This window comes from Lupinus angustifolius, chromosome LG10, assembly GCF_001865875.1.
Source record: "Lupinus angustifolius cultivar Tanjil chromosome LG10, LupAngTanjil_v1.0, whole genome shotgun sequence".
Classification (NCBI taxonomy): domain Eukaryota; kingdom Viridiplantae; phylum Streptophyta; class Magnoliopsida; order Fabales; family Fabaceae; genus Lupinus; species Lupinus angustifolius.
Genome location: NC_032018.1, coordinates 3,868,836 through 3,887,487, shown reverse-complemented (window position 1 = coordinate 3,887,487; position 18,652 = coordinate 3,868,836). Strand labels below are relative to the sequence as shown.

General features: G+C 33.8%; 2 protein-coding genes and 1 long non-coding RNA gene across 4 annotated transcripts; 2 read left to right on the top strand and 1 right to left on the bottom strand.

The window, feature by feature from the left end:
- On the top strand, nt 195-1,136 carry LOC109358661 (kunitz-type elastase inhibitor BrEI-like). Its single transcript, XM_019603029.1, has 2 exons — nt 195-951; nt 992-1,136. Exon 1 carries the CDS (start codon nt 259-261, stop codon nt 901-903), a length of 645 nt encoding a protein of 214 aa, XP_019458574.1. The 5' UTR covers nt 195-258; the 3' UTR covers nt 904-951; nt 992-1,136.
- LOC109358659 (cyanogenic beta-glucosidase-like) lies at nt 2,949-7,488 on the bottom strand. Its single transcript, XM_019603027.1, has 13 exons — nt 7,227-7,488; nt 7,050-7,119; nt 6,584-6,642; nt 5,686-5,761; nt 5,464-5,541; nt 5,071-5,158; nt 4,728-4,983; nt 4,525-4,640; nt 4,197-4,414; nt 3,976-4,007; nt 3,767-3,866; nt 3,306-3,414; nt 2,949-3,209 (listed from the first exon to the last, which is right to left on the bottom strand). Exons 1-13 carry the CDS (start codon nt 7,386-7,388, stop codon nt 3,020-3,022), a joined length of 1,554 nt encoding a protein of 517 aa, XP_019458572.1. The 5' UTR covers nt 7,389-7,488; the 3' UTR covers nt 2,949-3,019.
- Nucleotides 16,104-17,851, top strand: LOC109358134. Of its 2 annotated transcripts, none has more exons than XR_002108914.1 (3): nt 16,104-16,619; nt 16,717-16,829; nt 17,645-17,851. It is a non-coding gene; the product is annotated as an uncharacterized LOC109358134 (long non-coding RNA). The 2 variants fall into 2 exon arrangements; XR_002108913.1 differs by having other exon boundaries at nt 16,106-16,619; nt 16,707-16,829.

The window sequence follows — 18,652 nt, the reverse complement described above, 5'->3', positions numbered from 1 at the left end:
CACCTCATAGGAATTGTAATCAAATAATAATTTTAAACTAACAATAATTATAAAATTAAGATATATTATCATCATCTGCATTGGAGCAATAATTTCCTTAAACTAATATCCCTCGTTTTATTTTTCTAATCATCCCATACACAAAATATTGGTACAATCATATTTATGCTCATTGTGTATACATCATTATAAATTGAACCATTAAAGAAAACTGAAAATCATAACACATTAACACTCTGAATCTAAGAAAAAGAAACAATGAAGGTTGTCAATGCTATGTTTCAATCCCTTATTCCACTTTGTTTCCTTCTCTTAACCTTCACCATAGAACCACTCCTAGCAGCAGAACCTGAACCAGTGGTAGATAAGCAAGGTAATCCTCTACAACCAGGTGTAGGATACTATGCATGGCCACTATGGGGTGACAATGGTGGCTTAACACTAGCCCAAACAAGAAACAAAACATGCCCTCTTGATGTTATACGTAACCCAGATTTTATTGGCTCTCCATTGACCCTTTTGGCACCAAACCTTGTTCATGTTCCAACAGAAACTGATCTCACCATTGGTTTTGATGTTCAAACCATATGCATCCAACCAACAACATGGAAGTTGGTGAAACAAGGTTCAGGGTTTTGGTTTATAAGCAGTGGTGGTGAGTCTGGAGAACTCACTAGTAAGTTCAAGATTGAGAGGCTTCAAGGTGAGCATGCTTATGAGATTTATAGCTTTAAGTTTTGTCCCTCTGTGCCTGGTGTTTTATGTGCTCCTATTGGGACATTTACTGATACTGATGGAACTAGAGTTTTGGCTATTGGTGATGATATTGAGACATACTATGTTAGATTTCAGAGGGTTGATACTTATGCTCAGAAGAAGGAACAAGGTTTTAGTAGTGCTTAGTTTGGGAAAAGTTTGTGACTTTTTAGTTAGAAGGGTTGTAATAAGACATGAAAATGTTTTTTTTTCCTGCAGAGTGTTTGTGAGAGAAAAAATGACAAGAAATTTTATTTTCTTGTTTAATATGGCATAGATTTCAATTTCAGAGAGTCCTTGTTCAAGATGTGGCAACTTTTTTTCTATGTAAAAGAAATTTTCATTTTTTTTTTGCTTAATCCAAATTTCCAAATGTTTTAGTCTCTACTATCTATATTTCAATTGCTTTTTTTCACACATGTTTCTAAATCTATCATCAGCTTCTCTGAATTGAATTTGAAGTTATAAAAAAGTGAGAGAGGTAAAGATTTTAGTCCTTGTTTTCTAAAACATGAAAAAATTTCAAAGAAAAAGTAGGACACAGGAGGAAATTGGTATAGGATATAGAAATTGGGGTGCTCTTGGCTCGACATTATTTGTTCTGTTCCACTGGAACTTGTTGTTTGGGGAACGCGAGACCACAAAATATACATATTCCGAAATCAATACTATAATTTAGCAATCATTTCTTTCTAATACCCGTTTCCAATTTCCAATCAACAACGGGTAGATCTATAGGACACACAGGAATACATACTTCACAAGCAATGCATTCAAAAGTGATATTAGAACCAATTGTTTTTTTAGATGAAACCTTAACTTGATATTAAAGCTAGAATTCAATTTCTCTCCATTTGTCAGAGGTCAAAGGCAATGTTTTGCTTAGTGCGAACCCACTTTTGTGGATGGAGCATGTTTGGAAGTAAGTTCCATCTCATCTATTTCATTTTCTTAGACATGGTTTAACTATATGTTGGACTAGAACTGTATTGCAAAAATGGGATATTGGAGTAGCTGCATTGGGTTTTTGATCAGAGATGTCTTTTATTGGACTAAGTTGTTCAATTAGTATGCACTGTGTAACAATTTGAATTATGCTTGTAAATCGTTTGGTCAAATGCCTGAGAGGAATATGAGTTCTTTCTTGGACAGCATTGATTGCTGGGTGTGTTAAGTTAGGGGCTCCAGTGCGAACTTTGGAGGTGTTTAAGCAGAATCAGAAGCTAATCCTTGTGCGAATTAAATCGTGTTGATGCTCTCCAGTTGTGCTGATATGGCTCATGATTTTGGTCAGTGCCTACATGGTCAGGAAAACAAGCCTGGAGTTAAATGTCACAGGTTACAGTGCAATGATAGACATGTATTCGAAAAGTGGGAGATTTGACTGTAAAGATATCTGATAAAATCTTGATGAAGGATTCTATTGATGGACAACAATGATATCAAGGATTCAGGGTGTGCTTATCATGGGGAAGGACACCATGCTCTGTAGGTTTATTCTCACATATTACAATCAGGGATTGCACCAAACGAGAAACATTGTTGATAGTTTAATGACATGTAGCTATGCTGGGTTAGTTGTGGAGGGGAAACTAATGTTGACTAGAATGATTCAGTGCCATATCGCAAAGCCAAAGATTGAGCATTATGGATGCATAGTAGATCTTCATGGCCGTGCAGGGTTGCGGGAAGAAGCAAAGAAAGTGATTGAGCTAATGCAGATTAGCCCTGATGCTGATATATGGAGATCTGATCAACTATATTGACAGCTTGCTGAGTCCATTGGAATTTGAGCATGGCTCAACTAGCATGAAAAAAGGTGATTGAACTTAAACCATTCATGCTCCATTACTTAACAGTTTAAACATTCATTCGAAAAATCGTTGTCGACATAACATGAATGTCTCTATAACTAATTGCAGTAAAATTTGATCATTTGCACCCCATTCTTTAATACAGTTTACAACAAATAAATTTGTAAGAGATGGTTTGTGACAAGTCTCTTTCTTTATACACATGCATTAAATTTGTGTACATTATTTAGAGAACAAAAGTAAAGTGGCAAATACACTGCTCAACATTACACTTTACAAACCCAACTTACCACTATTTATCTGGATCTTGACACAATGCATCAAACCAAAAGACTAGGTAGAAATATGACCGATCGCATCTGCTGCACCAACAATTTTTGTACCAACTCATGGTAATGATTATTTATGTCACACCTGATTAATGAAGTTCCAATTCTTAGCAGTTAGCACTAAGCATCATATGTAAGTATATTGTGCTGTAGGAATTTCCTAAACCAGATGGCTGATAATTTTGGATGTCTTTTCAGGTCATTGTTGTAATCTATGAAGTAAGTTCCAAACCTCACAGTGTAGCCAGAATGCCATTCGAAGTTGTCGAGCAATGTCCATGCAAAATATCCTTTTACATTTACGCCATCCCTTATAAATTCAGAAGCAACAAAACTAGTGATGCATTGAAAAAAAATGTACCATAGACAGAAAACTGTCTTCTTTTAATATAATGATTGCACTTACTTAATAGCACTTTGAAGAAAATAGAGATGGTGATAATAATAATCAATTCTTGGTGTATCTCTAAGGGCATCCTCAAGAGATAATGTTGGATCATTGAACTCATCTACACCTACATAAATAATGAACTGTCTCCCATAAACATAGACATATATGTAAAAAGGAAATAAATACTAGTATAAATTTTATCTCTCAACATTATAGTTAAATTATATTCATCTTCTGTGATGTAGGAGACTGCATATATCTACTTGCAGAATAATTTTATCTCTGAACATTACAGGTTCATACACTAGAAACAACCCTCTGTAGTTGCAGAATAAGACTGCATATATCTACCTTTTCAAACTTTATTACGTAGGAGACTCATCATGTGGTGTAAAGATCATTAATATAATTATATTAATCTTTTATAAGATGAATATTTAATAACCATATTGAGAGGAAATACAATTGAAGAATACCATTTTCTGTGATGTAGATCAAAGGGTTGTTGTATTTATTTTTTGTATAGAGCAACAGCTCGCGAATTCCTTTTGGATAAACACACCAATCTGAAGCACTCTGCAGGTATATAAGTTCAAGATAATGCTCAAGCCAAAAACTAATTGAAATGAAGCATAATGTTATATAGTTTTAATTTCAAATAGAAATAAAAGATTCACATGCATACCTTAGGACCAATTAGTCTTCCATTACGTTCAGCTATCACAATAAAATAATACATCAGGCTTTAACAATTTAATAAAATAACATCAGGCTTTAACAATTTTCCAAAGGCAAAGTTCATCTCTATCTCAAAAAAGATTGAAGTCCATTATAAAACACCCATCATATTAAAAGAAACTATACTATAATTTAATAAATGGGAGAGTTTTATAAAAATGATCTTACATGAAAAGTTAACAAGAGAGTCAGTGAGATAGTTTGGCCTGGCTTCACTTAATTGAGGTGCATTAGTAGCATAATAAGAAGTATAGTAATTTATTCCAATAAAATCAAAGGACCCTTTTACAAGCTTAGATTGATGTGTAGAGAATTTTGGTAATCGTTTTCCTACCAAAGATTTCATGGAGCTTGGGTAATCTCCTATTGTCAATGGTTCCATAAACCTGCCACACATTATTTTAGCTAACATGACACTAGCCGAAAATTGGGACGCGACTATAGTCATACACGTATAATATTAATACAATTAGCCACAAAAAATTAATCATCTTACCATCCAAACATGAAATCAAGGGCTCTTTGTGATGCTTGGTGGTCAAGTATTGTATCATTTAGTGGCACAATCCAATGACTTGCTAATGATATCCCTATCCAACCCTTTTGATAAACCTATAGGAAAAAGGAAAATAATTTTGGTCTCAACATGATTATTGATTAACTCGGGAGTAGTCAGTATATCATCCACGATTAAGAGACCTGATACTTAGTCTTATAAACATTGACAGCAGCTGCATGAGCAAGTAATTGATGGTGAGACACTATATATGGTTCAATGGCTGAATCTCCACCAGTACAATTCAGGTTTTGCCATGCTGAACATCTTCCAGGTGCAGTCTCCCCTTCGGCATATCCTAATTTGGCAAATACCCATGGCTCATTCAATGTGATCCAATGTTTTACTCTATCTCCAAATTCCTTAAAGCAAATCTCTGCATAGTCTTGAAAATCATTCCTTCATATGGTAACATAAAAAATAGTTAATAATCAAGTGATGTTGAACTATATTATAATTGTTAGGTCTAAGAAATATAGGATTTACACTATATTAGGACTTAAAAAGCCACCATATTCGTCTTCTAAGGCCTGAGGAAGGTCCCAATGAAAAATGGTCACAAAGGGTTCTAGTCCTGCAGTAACAAATACCAATTAAAGTAACTTTTAGCCTGAATCAGTAAAAAAAGGGCTAGAGAAAATATGAATAAGACAATGGAAAGATTTTTACACACTTGCATATATTATGTATAGATTTTTAGACTGTCAATGTATAAATATTACACTTATATTGAATATATTACATTCAAGACTTAGAAAACTCAAATGTTGTAGTTTAGAGGACACATTTTTTCTATGTTTAGTTTCTTTAAAAAAATGCCCTAAGCAAAATAATAATTATATGATAACAATAAAATGCAAACAATACATATGTGATGACCTTTGGCTAGCAACTCATTGATGAGGTTATTGTAATACTTGATTCCTTCCTTGTTCACACCTCCACTAACCTTTCCCTCTGAAATTAACCAAAGGTTCAATCAATCTTTTCAGTGAATTAACAACCATTCATTTGTCCCAAAACAACATTTATATTATATTGGAATACTAATTAAGGAATATGCTAGTGTACGAAAATTGAGAAAGTTTCCTTTTTCCTTACTTGGTAGTATTCTGGGCCAAGAGATGGAGAATCTAAAAGCATCCGTGTTCATGTTCTTCATTATATCAATATCTTCCTGCGTTATAAACTTATAATCTCAAATATGCTATATCATTATTGTTATATTATATTATAACAGAAATGCTTGTGACAAGTTGTCTTTAGCATATTATTTATTATTACATGAATTTGGGATTCATTCTTTGTAATTTATATCAGTGGACCTCACATACATGAAATCTATCCAATAAAAAATGAGTTAAACTGAAACTTATTGCAAATATTTATAAGTTAAGGTAAAACTATACAAATCACCCTTCACTTTTCTGCACCTATATAAACCCCTATTTTTTTTATATTTTTATTATATTGACCACTCCTGCATGAGAATAAATATAATTTTTTAAACAAAAAATATGATATAATACAAATCATGGTATATTGTGGAGACAAATCCAAATAATATATGAGTCAATACATCTTTATTATATTTGGTTCGTTACGATATAATATAAGAGCGATTTAAATAATATCTCTTCAGAATTGTTGATGTATTTCTAACAAAAAATAATAAAGATATATTGATTTGTATATTATTTAGACTATCTTCAGCATATATCATATTTTGTTTAACTTAATTGTATTTATCACATTTTTTGTTTAAAAAATTACACTTATTTCTCATGTAGTGGTGGTCAGTGTAATGAAAATATAAAAAAAATAGGGGTTTATATAGGTGCAGAAAAGTGATGAATGATTTATGTAATTTCACTAAAATTTAGAAGGTATCAATATAATTTACTCTAATAAAACATAGAAGGTATAATAAAGAAAAGAAATTATAAAAAATTACACCGGATAATTCCTACCTATATCGATGGTGTCCTTAGTACTTTACCTTATAACGATGATATTCATCAATGGAATTGTCTCCGTTACTTCTGTCCTTAATCTTACCTGCCATGTTTCGAGCACAATATGATAGACTGTGTGATTGGAACAAGTGAAGAATAATTAATTAATTATTTTATTAATATTAACTAAAAAATCAATTAAACTAAGGTTTGAGGTTTAATAGTAAAATGTTAATTTGAAACAAAATCTATAATCTAGTTGTTAATTCAATATAAATTTACTTTAAGCATTGGTACATGAGTTTTATATATTATTATTATATCACTTATCATTCATTTCTTATCACCATTACCTCTTAAAAAAAGCAATACAAATGAATGGTGAATGATGAATAACTTTAAAAAAAATCCTTAGACTAACAATAGATAAGTATTACACTCAAATATTAAATGGAAAATGAAATGATGCGTTATTGTGAACATTTTTTATTAGAGAGAAAGAAAGAGGACCTGGATAATTATGAGTGAAAGTATCCCATATGCTTGGTCCTCTCCCTCCCATGTTTGATGCACCTTCATACTGAAATTTGTGGAAAAATGTAAGTTACATATAAAAAAATGAACTTTTATGAGACTCCCATTTAATAAAATCGACATACCATTTATAAGTTATATATATATATATACCTGATAAGCAGATGATGATGTCCCAAAAATAAAACCTTCTGGGAAACTACTTCGGTTGAGGGATGTATAAATATCATTAGTGAATATTGTTGTAGCTTCAAAGATTATCACTGAATTAAGAATCAGTGAAACACTAAGGAGAATATGGACATTGAATGCCATAACTATGTACAATCTGAAGATTTGTTTCACTTCAATGGATGTTATATAGCTTAGGCCCTAACAGTGTAAAACGTATTTTTTGGTGTACTATAGTGCCAACCATATGCATTATCAACACGAAATTAATTAATGAAAACAATTATTCGAAGGCAAGGATAATATATATTAATAATAAATTTGATTTATTTAAACAAAGTCCACTTAAACTTGCTATCAAAGTTACTAATTTCAAATATTATATAATATCTAGAGTGTCATGTATGCATGTATGCATGTATCATGCAAAATATTAGGAGCAAATTGATTTATAAAACTAAAGTTGGTCTTCACGTCAAGTTTTAAAATTATATATTCCTGAAATATGCTAGAGTATCCGGTCTTATCAAAATTGTATCCTATGGTCAGTTCAATTATTTATTAGAATGCCCATACTGTTCTAAATGATTATTTTACTTCTATATTAGAAAAAAAGGCAGATTTTAATGCTGGTCTTGTACAAGCAATTTAAGGTGCTGACTTAATATTCTTATAATTATATTTGATTTACTTAGTTGAAGTAACCATAAGTGTTATATGATTGTTATATTTGATGGATTTTTTACCAAAATAATTTGTGAAAATGACCCGGATTTGATTACAGCCGCAAAAAAATTATTGGATTTTGGTGATGTTTAGGGAGGTGGCCAAAATCATCTGCCACTGTTACGAATGTGATATTATAATTTTTAAACTTTTGGGAGATTGTATAAGATCTGCAACAATTATTAAATTAAACTGAATAATTTCCCGCTTCAAAAAAATTGAATAACTTGAATACTCCTACAATTTAATGTAAAAATTATCCTGTAGAAAAGTGATGGAATGCCGACCCTTCATATTCCCAAAATATTAAATAAATTTATTAATTTTATTGAGTTTGTTAATTAGGAGAACTTTTAAAGTAAAATATTATCATGTGTTGGGGCATGAAATTGGAATTGGACATTGATGTTTTAATTTTAACATTTGGAAGTTTACATGGTATTGTGATTATAATTTCATGAGTCAATTCCATGGAATTGCATAATAACTAAAATTCCCTAAACTCAATTACTAAACCCTACGAATTACAATTCCAAGCTTTAGAATTGAGTGTCTAAAACTAAAAAAAATGTGTTGCTCTTCTTTAATTTTCTGTTGAGTTAAACTTGTTTCCTCTAGTATACTTAATCCTTATCATCACTTTCCTATCCTAGGGGTCATTCCCATGCTTCACCACATCTTGTCCATTTGGAGAATATTGACAATGACAACAATGATGCGCCAATTGTAATGGAGTTGTAATACAAATAGTATAATATGAAATATTCTTATTATTCATCACCAAATTGTAATATAAGTATTGTATTATCTCTTCATGTAACTGAATATTCACAACCTTTCCAAGCAACACTAGGTGTTTGTAATCTCTATGTGCATCATGAGTAGTTACAACCTTTCTTAGTGAGTATTCACTTATTTGCAACTCGCATGTATTCTGGAAAATATTGAAAGAAAAACTCGAATATCATATCTATAATAATTGGACTGAAGTTCTAATTCACGATAGTATTCATAATCTTTTGAGGATTGTATTGGATTGCAATTAAGTGTAAGTAATGGGTTTAGTTGAGTGCAATTATCACAAGAATAGAAGTTGAGTGTATTCGAGGACATGTGATTAGAGATTCTAAAGAGAATTTTTTGGTTTTATGGCTTATAAGGTTTTTGAAGTTCTTCTAGCTATGAGACAATTTGTCAATACTGATAGCCACTTGAAATTTCTCATCCACAAACATACCACCAGTCATGATTTCATGAGCAATCTTTTGTATCTCATGATATTAAGATTATACTAAATTATCATTAGTTATTTGGCAGATGCTAACAACATATTTTTTAGTCTTAGCTTCCTCATATCATAATTTTTTCAACTGCATACCAAATTTATTTGGCACTTATATGAAATGTAACAATCATATATAAGTAATCATTTTCATTCTAGAGAGCTATTTCTATATCTAGTTTATTATTTCCTATTTCTCATTTTTTCTGTACAACTAGGACATCAGTATTCAGAACATAGACAAATTTTATCATGGTCAGAAATAATTTCATTTTGTGTTGTAATTAGTCTCATCAAACTAAAATAGTTTGTTAAGGTCAAAGTTATTCGATCAATTAATATTTGTTATGCATGTCATTGAAGAAGGAAACGTCTTAAAATTGTTGTTAACAGCTTGCAACAATTAATTATGGTACCAAAGATTTATTAGTCGTTAAGACATGATTAAATTGCTCTATTTAAGACATTGCATGGTTCTGCCCAAAAATCTGCAAGCACACTATATCAAACATGACGTCCCCAAGATAAAAAAAAACCAAGTTCTCTATTTTGTATTCTCACTGCACAATAAGAATCAATCTTAAAACGCTAACAATATGACTAACAATGTTAATTCTCTAATTATCCACAATTATGGCTATTAGTATCAATTCTCTCAAAATTTCCATAATATGACTATTAGTATCAATTCTCGAATTTTCCCACCAATATGGTTAATAGTGCAAATTGTCATGCCAAAAAAAGAAAGAGGGGAGAAGGTAGCTGGAAATGCTTCGACGGAAAGAGAAAAAAAAAGGTTAAGGAAATGTGTTTCAACTAGTGCATTTTTTTGAATGGATAACACTTATATTTATAAGCGGAGAACCCCAATGGCCACTTTGATCTGACGGTTCAGAAAAAGATCCCATCTAAAACAACCAGATTGATGTGATATGACCTAGACGAAAGCAACAGTCACATTGATCGAGTCCATCCTTATCTTTAGACATTGTCAATGTGTGTTGACCTGATCAACATGTGTGCCAAACGTGTGGAAAACGTGTTTACTTGGTCCACACAATATAAAAAATCCAAATCGAGCCGACAGATATGGCTGTGCGCGTGTATGGAAGGGTTTTTGTTGTGTGTTCTCGTCCACCATAAAACCTTTGGATCCACTGGGACACATTTCAAGAATGCAATTAATGCTTGTAAATACTCTTGCGGTGTTTTCTACCATCATATGTGGGACTTAAGATCTTTTTTATTTTACACATCAAAGTTCTCTTATATTCTGACATAAATAAATATATATATATATATATATATATATATATATATTTATTAAGGCGGATACCTAATTATGAATAAAGACCATGCATAACATTTAAAGTATTCTAGCACACTCAGGACCACTAAAATATGAATGCAAAATTTGCACTTTGAAAAGTAAAACTAAGAAAATTTGCAAGACATGGAGCTGATGGTTATGAATTAATTGATGGGAATTCTTCCTAATTGATATGGAAATAATATAGATGAACTATTAAGTACATTCAATGATGGCTATTCCAGAGTATTGGAATTATTCCTTGACTCTTGAGAATTATGAAGTCTAACTTAGAAAGTTGGAGTAACACTTTCAAAGTGTCTTGAAAAGTAGGACAACAATTAATCATTCCTTATGTCTTTCTGATGGAGCCTTCCTCCTCTTCACTATATATAGGGGACTTGTGAGGAAGAGATACAACAAGCAAGTGAGAAAGAACAACATAGAGAGAAAATGAGGGAGTTTATATCTACATAGTGTGAGATTTGTATTCCTAGTGAGATACTAGAGAGAGTCTGTATTTCCATCCTTTTTGGGTGAGATTGAGTGTTATCCTTTTTGTAAGAGAGAGTCAAATATTGTAATCTTACTTTCTATAATGGAGATATGTTCTGGACTAGGTTCTATGGTTGTTTCCTTCTCACATTGAGAGGTTTTTCCACGTTAAAATTTTTTGGTGTTATTATTCTACTTTTCTCTATTTTCTTTATACACTTGTTGCTTCCGCAAGTCCCCATTTTGCATCACACAAAGGAGGGAAATTGGTTCTGAATTTTCCAACAGTGGTATCGAAGCTCTCAAGTTCATTCAAGGAGCTTAGCATGTGTAGTCCAAGATGGAAGGAGCTGCTAATATCTCATTTGATGGAGATATGTTCAAGTTGATAGTTGACAACTATTCCTATTGGAAGCCCATGATGGATGATCATTATATTGCAAGGATATGCAGGAGTCTATTTCTTTCAAAGACAAGCCAAAATATAAGGGAGATAGAGATTGGGAGTTTTTGAATCAAAAAGTTGTTGCAATGATTCATAAGTATATTGATAGAAGTTTATTTCAGCATGTGTCCACATACACAAATGCTTATGAGTTATGGTTGAAATTTGAATATATGATTCAAAAGAAAACTCCCATAAATAAAACATCTCTTGTTAGAAGGCTGGTGAAACTCAACTACAGAGATAGTCAGAGCATGATAGAGCACTTGAATTCATTCAAGGGTCTTGTCAATCAATTGACAAATATAGATATGAAGATAGATGATGAGCTGCAAGCACTTCTGCTATTGAGTTCATTGCCTGAAAGGTGGGATACATTGGTGGTCACACTCAGCAACTCAGTCCCTGATGGGAAGGTCTCAATGGATACTGTTTCAGTCAGTCTATTGAATGAATAATCCAGAAGAAAAGAATGGAGTACATCCTTCCACTCTGAAGCAAATATTGTGGAGAGACATGGAAGAAGTGAAACTCATGGGAGGAATGGATCTCGTGGAAGAAGTAAAAACAAATTCAGAGGTCGCTCTCAATCTCGTATGAGATCAATAACATGTTATTATTGTAGTAAAGAATGACATAAAAGATCTAAATACAGGTCCTTGAAGAGAGACCAGAAAGCTAGAAATGTCCATGAAGATTTAGTTGATCCAAGGAAAAATGGTCCTAAGTCTACCATAACCGTCGTTGCAGATGATGATGTTCTCCTCATTGGAGAAGACAATTATCTAAATGTTGCATATTGTGATTGTGCTTGGATTGTTTACTTTGGTGCTTCTTTCTATGTAATTCCACATGAAGGTTTATTCTCATACTACAAGAAAGGTGATTATAGTACTGTGAAAATGGGAAACCATATTACAAGTAAGATTGCAGGAATTGGTGATATTGTGTTGTTAATACACATAGAAGGAAAGCTTATACTGAAGGAGGTGATATCTGTCCCTAATTTGCGTCTCAGCCTTATCTTAATGGGTAAGTTGGATGATGCTGGTTTTGTAAGCCACTTTGGTGTTGGAAAGTGGAAACTAGCAAAAGGCAACCTTGTTATTGCTAGAGGCTCAAATGAATGATCTTTGTACATTATGCAAGGAGGAATTTGTTCTAGAAAATCAAATGTTGCTACCGACTCCAAAGATCTTTGGCATGGGCGATTGTGACACATGAGCAAGAATGCACTTCAGATGTTCACCAAAGACCACCTTCCTGGTATAAAAGGTCAAATTTTAGATTCATGTACTGATTGTCTTTATGGTAAATAACATAGAGTCAATTTTTCAGAGAACAAATAATCCCTCATGGAGAGATAAAGTACTTGAATTGGTGCATTCAGATGTGTGTGCACCATCTAAAAGATCTCTTGGAGGAGCCTACTACTTTGTCACATTCATAGATGATCACTCGAGAATAGATTAGGTGTACTTCTTGAAAATCAAAGATCAAGTACTATAAGCATTTAAAGAGTTTCATGCACTAGTAGAACGTAAGACTAGGAAGAAGTTGAAGTGTCTGAAAGCAGACAATGGTGGGGACTATCATGGTCCATTTGAAGCCTATTGCAAGGCTTATGATATCAGACTAGAGAAGACACCACCAAAGACTCATTAGTTGAATGGAGTAGTTGAGAAGATGAACTGCACAATTGATGAGAAGATCAGATGCATGTTGCAAGATGTTAATCTCCCCAAGTCTTTCTGGGGTGAAGTAGTGAAGAGTGCAGTAGACCTCATAAATCGGACACCTTCAAGACCATTGAACGGAGAAATTCCAGAGGAAGTATGGTACAAGAAGAAGGTATCCTTCAACCACCTGAGAGTATTTGGATGCAGAGCCTTTGTTCACATTTCAAAAGATGAGAGAAAGAAGTTGAATGCTAAGACCAAAGAGTGCATTTACCTTGGGTCTCCAAAAGATGAATTTGGATATAGACAATGAGATCTGATAAACAAGAAAGTTATGAGAAGCATAGATGTTGTGTTCTTTGAGGATCAGATGATCAAAAAATTTCAAAAGAAAAGCCAGTGCATGTCCAAAGTTCGCATTGATTCAAGGGGAGAGATTCCACAACAAACAAATCCTGATCATCAGATAGATCCAGAACAGATAGACCAACTGGCAGATCCTGCTCACACGGAACTTGACCAGATTAATGAAGAGTCAGATCATAATGAAGTGGTGGTAGACACAAAAATGCATCAAGAACCTGAGCCGTTAGTGCATCAGATGCAAGTTGAATTGAGGCGCTCCGGAATAGGCAGAATACCTTCTTCAAAGTATCCTGAAGAAGATTATATCATACTCACAGATAATGGTGAACCTCAAGACTTCTCAAAAGCTATGCAGACATATGATAAAGAAGAATGGAATAAAGCCATGGAAGATGAGATGAACTCGTTACATGAGAACCATACTTGTGATCTGGTGGAGTTGCCCAAAGGAAGAAAAGCCTTGAAAAACAAATGAGTTCATAGGCTTAAAGTTGAAGAATGAGGCTCCAGATCAAGGTACAAAGTTCGGATTGTTGTGAAAGGATGCAATCATAAGAAATGAGTTAATTTTGATGAAATATTCTCACCAATGGTGAAGTATTCTTCCATAAGAGTAGCATTGGGTCTAGTAGCTAGCCTAGACTTATAAGTTGAACAACTTGATGTGAAAACAACTTTCTTACATGGAGACATCAAAGAAGAAATCTATATGGAGCAACCAGAATGTTATGAAGAATCAGGCAAGGAACACTTAGTGTGTCGTCTGAATAAGAGTTTATGTGGTCTGAAACAAGCCCCGTGACAGTGGTAGAAGAAGTTTGAATCCTTCATGACCAAATACAGTTTCAAGAAGACAACTGATGATCATTGTGTATTCATTAAAATGTATAAAGTTGAAAACTTTATTATCTTCCTCTTATATGTTGATTATATGTAATCATTGGGCGTGACAAGACCAAGATTGTTGGTTTGAAGAATGCTTTAAGCAAGCCTTTTGCTATGAAAGACTTGGATCCTGCAAAATAGATCCTTTGAATAAGGATAATCAAATATCATTCAATAAGTTGTTATGGCTATCACAAGAGAAGTACATTGAGAAAGTTCTTAAGAGATTCAACATGGATAAGGCAAAGTCTGTCAGTGTTCCACTTGTTGGACATTTCAAGTTAACAACAATGCAATATCCAACTAGTGATGAAGAATGGAAAGAAATGAACATAATGCTTTATTCCTATGTGGTAGGAAGCCTAATGTATGCTATAATTTGTACAAGACCATATATTGCCCATGCAGTTGGAGATGTGAGTCGATTCTTGTCCAATCCCGACAAAGAGCATTTGAATGCAGTAAAGTGGATATTGAGATATCTGAGGGGAACTACCAAAAGATGTTTATGCTTTGGTAATGAAGATCATATGTTAGTTGGATACACAGATGCTGACTGTCGCGACCCGATTTTCGGTTGGAAGACCGGCTCTACGACTTGGGAGGAGGCGAACTCGATTTCTACCTCTCCCGATTGATTTGGAGTCGCCACTACGTTTTTTGCGGTTAAAACGTAGAAAACTCTATAGTAAGCCCAATTAGGATAATATGGTCTTTAGGCAGAGATTCTGAGCTCGGGAGTCGATTACGGATCGGGGAAGGTATTAGCACCCCGTCCGCCCGTATTAAAACGGTACCCTCGCTAATAACATGGACTTTTATACCCTTAACAATTATTTATTTAGAATTATTTATTTTTATTATTGAGCCTGACAATATTGACTTTGGTCCTACGTACCCCTATTAAGGGGATCAAGGCTTACGTAGTTCTAGTCCAAAAATTGTTTTTACTTTGGCTGATTGTTAATGATTTGGAACATATCGATTAATTTATTGAATTGGTTAATATATAAATGTTTTGATTCAATAAGACTAATAGATTAGAAACGGTATTGGTCGTAGACTTTCTCCTCATTTCTATGGGAGTTAGAGACAACTCGAACCATGACCTCACTATAAAAGTCTCATAAAACTTGTTTGGTAAAATAGCTTTTAATTATTTATATAGAATTAATAGTTTAGAGACGGTGTTGGTTGTAGACCTTCTTCTCATTTTCGGAGAAGTTAGAGACAACTCGAACCGTAACCTTACTAAAAAATCCATAAAATTTATTTAGTATAATAGTTTCTAATTATTTATAGATATAGGATTTTAGTAATAAAATAGTTTATTAATTATATAGTTTAGAGATAGTGTTGGTTGTAGACCTTCTTCTCATTTTCGGAGAAGTTAGAGACAACTCAAACCATAACCTTACTATAATAATCCCATTAAAAAGTGCTTAACAAAAAATTAGTTTTATTTTTAATTGTAAGATTAATGATAAAGAGACATACTCAAGGTAAAAATATATACTTATTATTTAACTAATTGAAATAACTCCACGTTATGTTATTTGGTAAACTAATTGTCCCAAAAGTAAATGAACGTAAAAATGAAAGTAAAAAATAAACAAGGTTAGGTGAAAGAAAAGAAAGAAAAAAAAGGTAGGTGGGATTAACTTAAATTGAAATAGGTTGGATTGGGAAAAGGGGGTCCCTGTTTCACGCACAAAATAAAGAGGGGATGAAATCCCAAAACCTCAATTCCTTTTCTTCCCTTCCAACGGCGACAACGGAGGCGTCAATGGTGACTAAAGGTTGTTGAAGATGGAAACCGAATTGATCCAGCCGGAAGAACCCATTTCGGTGACGATTCGTGATGAGTTGCGGTAGTTCGCGATGGTTGAGATTGTGTTGTTTCCGATGGCTTATGATGGTTCCGAATCGGTAATTTTTTTATCGCGGTGGCTCACAGTGGTTCCGAGTCGGAGGTGAACTCACCTTTTTCTTTACTTCACCTTTGATGGCTAAGGGATCCGAATCCCTAATCTTACAAGAATGAAAACAAACTCTTGAGTCTTCTCATCCTCCTCATCTTCGATGGCAGCAAGGGTAAAGCGCGGTAATCTCGTCTTCTTCTCCATTTTTATCGTGGCAGCGAAGGTTTGATTCCTTTCGCCGGTTGCTTACGGTGGTTCAGAATCGGGTAATCATCCCCTCATTTTTCGTGACCCACTTCCTTCTACTTTTATTTTTATTGATTCTCAGTTTTCTTACTTTTCTATGAATTTAGGTTGTTTCAGAGGTTCACTAAAGTGAGTGAAAGTCGCGAGCATGGTCGGAGCTCAAAGATACTTACTCTACGGTAGGGATGGCAGCATCGCCGGCTCGAAATCGGCATAAGCAAGGGATTTCGGTAACACTCACTACCCCTATTCGAGTCATAGGCATTCATTATGGTTTGGATAAATCCATGACATACTTATGAAGAAAAAAAACTCCCTTTTTTGGATGAGAACAAAACATGTTTAGAACATCCGTGATGTAATGTATTTACTTTTAGTGCTCTCAACAGAATATGGGTGTATGTATGTTTTTGATATTCGGAACATAAACTAGGTGAATCATGTTACTTGTTGTTATGTACATAAATGAAATAGGCATGTTACCTGAATATGTATCCTAGTTTTTCACCCCCTGAATGTCATCCTAAGTGATTTTTGTTCCTAGATGTCCCTTGCCCCCGGCTGTGAACCGGTTGAATTCTTCACCTTCTGATGTCTCTGATTGTTCCTTTCCTGTGTGCTTATTGATTTGTTGTGTGTGTGATGTGCTCTGCTTACTTGTGATTTTGTGTGTGTGATATATGGTTTTTTCTCTGTATTTTTGGAATGTATCTCTCTAAAATTCTTTGAATTGAAAATCTCTCTAATTGTGTATCCTGTGTGTTTTTGTTTCCCCCCCTCCGAATTTTGTTCCTGGATGTCCCCTGCCCCCGGCTGTGAACCGGTTGAATTCTTCACCTCCTGATGTCTCTGATTGTTCCTTTCCTGTGTGCTTACTGATTTGTTGTGTGTGTGATGTGCTCTGCTTACTTGTGATTTTGATTACTAAAACCATCTCTTCAAGTCTTGCTTGATGACTCTCGGCTGGATGATTTAGTGTTGGTGTGGTTTATTCTAACAATGTTATTTGGCTTCCTTCTCATTGGGTTTAATGCTGATTTTTTAGGTTCAAAATGTGCATTCGGGGACTGCCCAAGGCCTCTTGGAGTGAACCAGTTGTTATTACAGGTGTTTGTAAGTCATCTGACATTTTGGTTTGAAACTCAATACGCATCTTCTTAATGCATTCCTTGGTAGTCTCTTCCACTTGAGGCACCTTTTTATTTTCTTCAGTACTATCTTGTTGAAATGATGATAAAGTATCTTTACAATCTTTGAAGAGTGAGGATTTTGCTCTTCCGCCACTGCCACATGCAAACCTGATTCTGCTTCTCCGGGTGCACTCCCTTCTTCATCTCAGCCAGCAATCGTGGATTCTGTCTATGGTTGAAGAAATTCAATTGCTTTAGGAGGATGATGAGGGATGAAGGTCCCTTGTGTAATTTCTAATTATGGATATTCAAGGCTGCTTTTATAGAGTTTATATTTGGTGGCTTCAAACATGATTATATACCTTATTTGTTGTAATTGGTTGTTAGATGATTTTTTAATTACTCTTGCACGGTGTACCCTTTGTTGGTTTTGAGGATCCTTTACTTCAGGTGCTGTCGCATTAGGCTTGTTTGAATTGACATAATATTGCAAATCATTCATACAATTTAGAAAGCTAATATTGACTTGTGCAGTTTCTGAACAAAAGAATTATGGCTTGAATCAATGTGTCCTTTAGAAGTACCATAACGTGAAATTATAATGGGCTGGGTCCTAATTGATTATTAGGTGGTGCAGAACGAAATAAATCAATGAATATTGTTCGTCCATCAAAGGGTTAAAAGCGAGTTGTGTATAATAACTCCAAGCTACAAGGAGGTGGTTCATTTCTGATACCATATGCATATGACTCATACCCGAGAATATTAATTTATAACTTCATAAAAAAACAATAATAACCAATAAATGATGTTTTATTTTGCACAAGATAATGGCACATACAAGACAAAATTGGGTGTTCACACTGACATAGCTGGAGATGTAGATTCCAGAAAATCTACATCAGCTTATCTAACTACTTTTG

Excerpts from the sequence above, each read along its gene's own strand:
- LOC109358661 (XM_019603029.1), top strand. The coding sequence starts at position 259 with ATGAAGGTTGTCAATGCTATGTTTCAATCCCTTATTCCACTTTGTTTC.
- LOC109358659 (XM_019603027.1), bottom strand. The coding sequence starts at position 7,388 with ATGGCATTCAATGTCCATATTCTCCTTAGTGTTTCACTGATTCTTAAT. Across the intron at positions 4,984-5,070 it reads TTTTTAAGTCCTAATATAGT|GAATGATTTTCAAGACTATG; the intron begins GTAAATCCTATA and ends TACCATATGAAG. Across the intron at positions 3,210-3,305 it reads TTTCTTCAAAGTGCTATTAA|GGATGGCGTAAATGTAAAAG; the intron begins GTAAGTGCAATC and ends TGAATTTATAAG.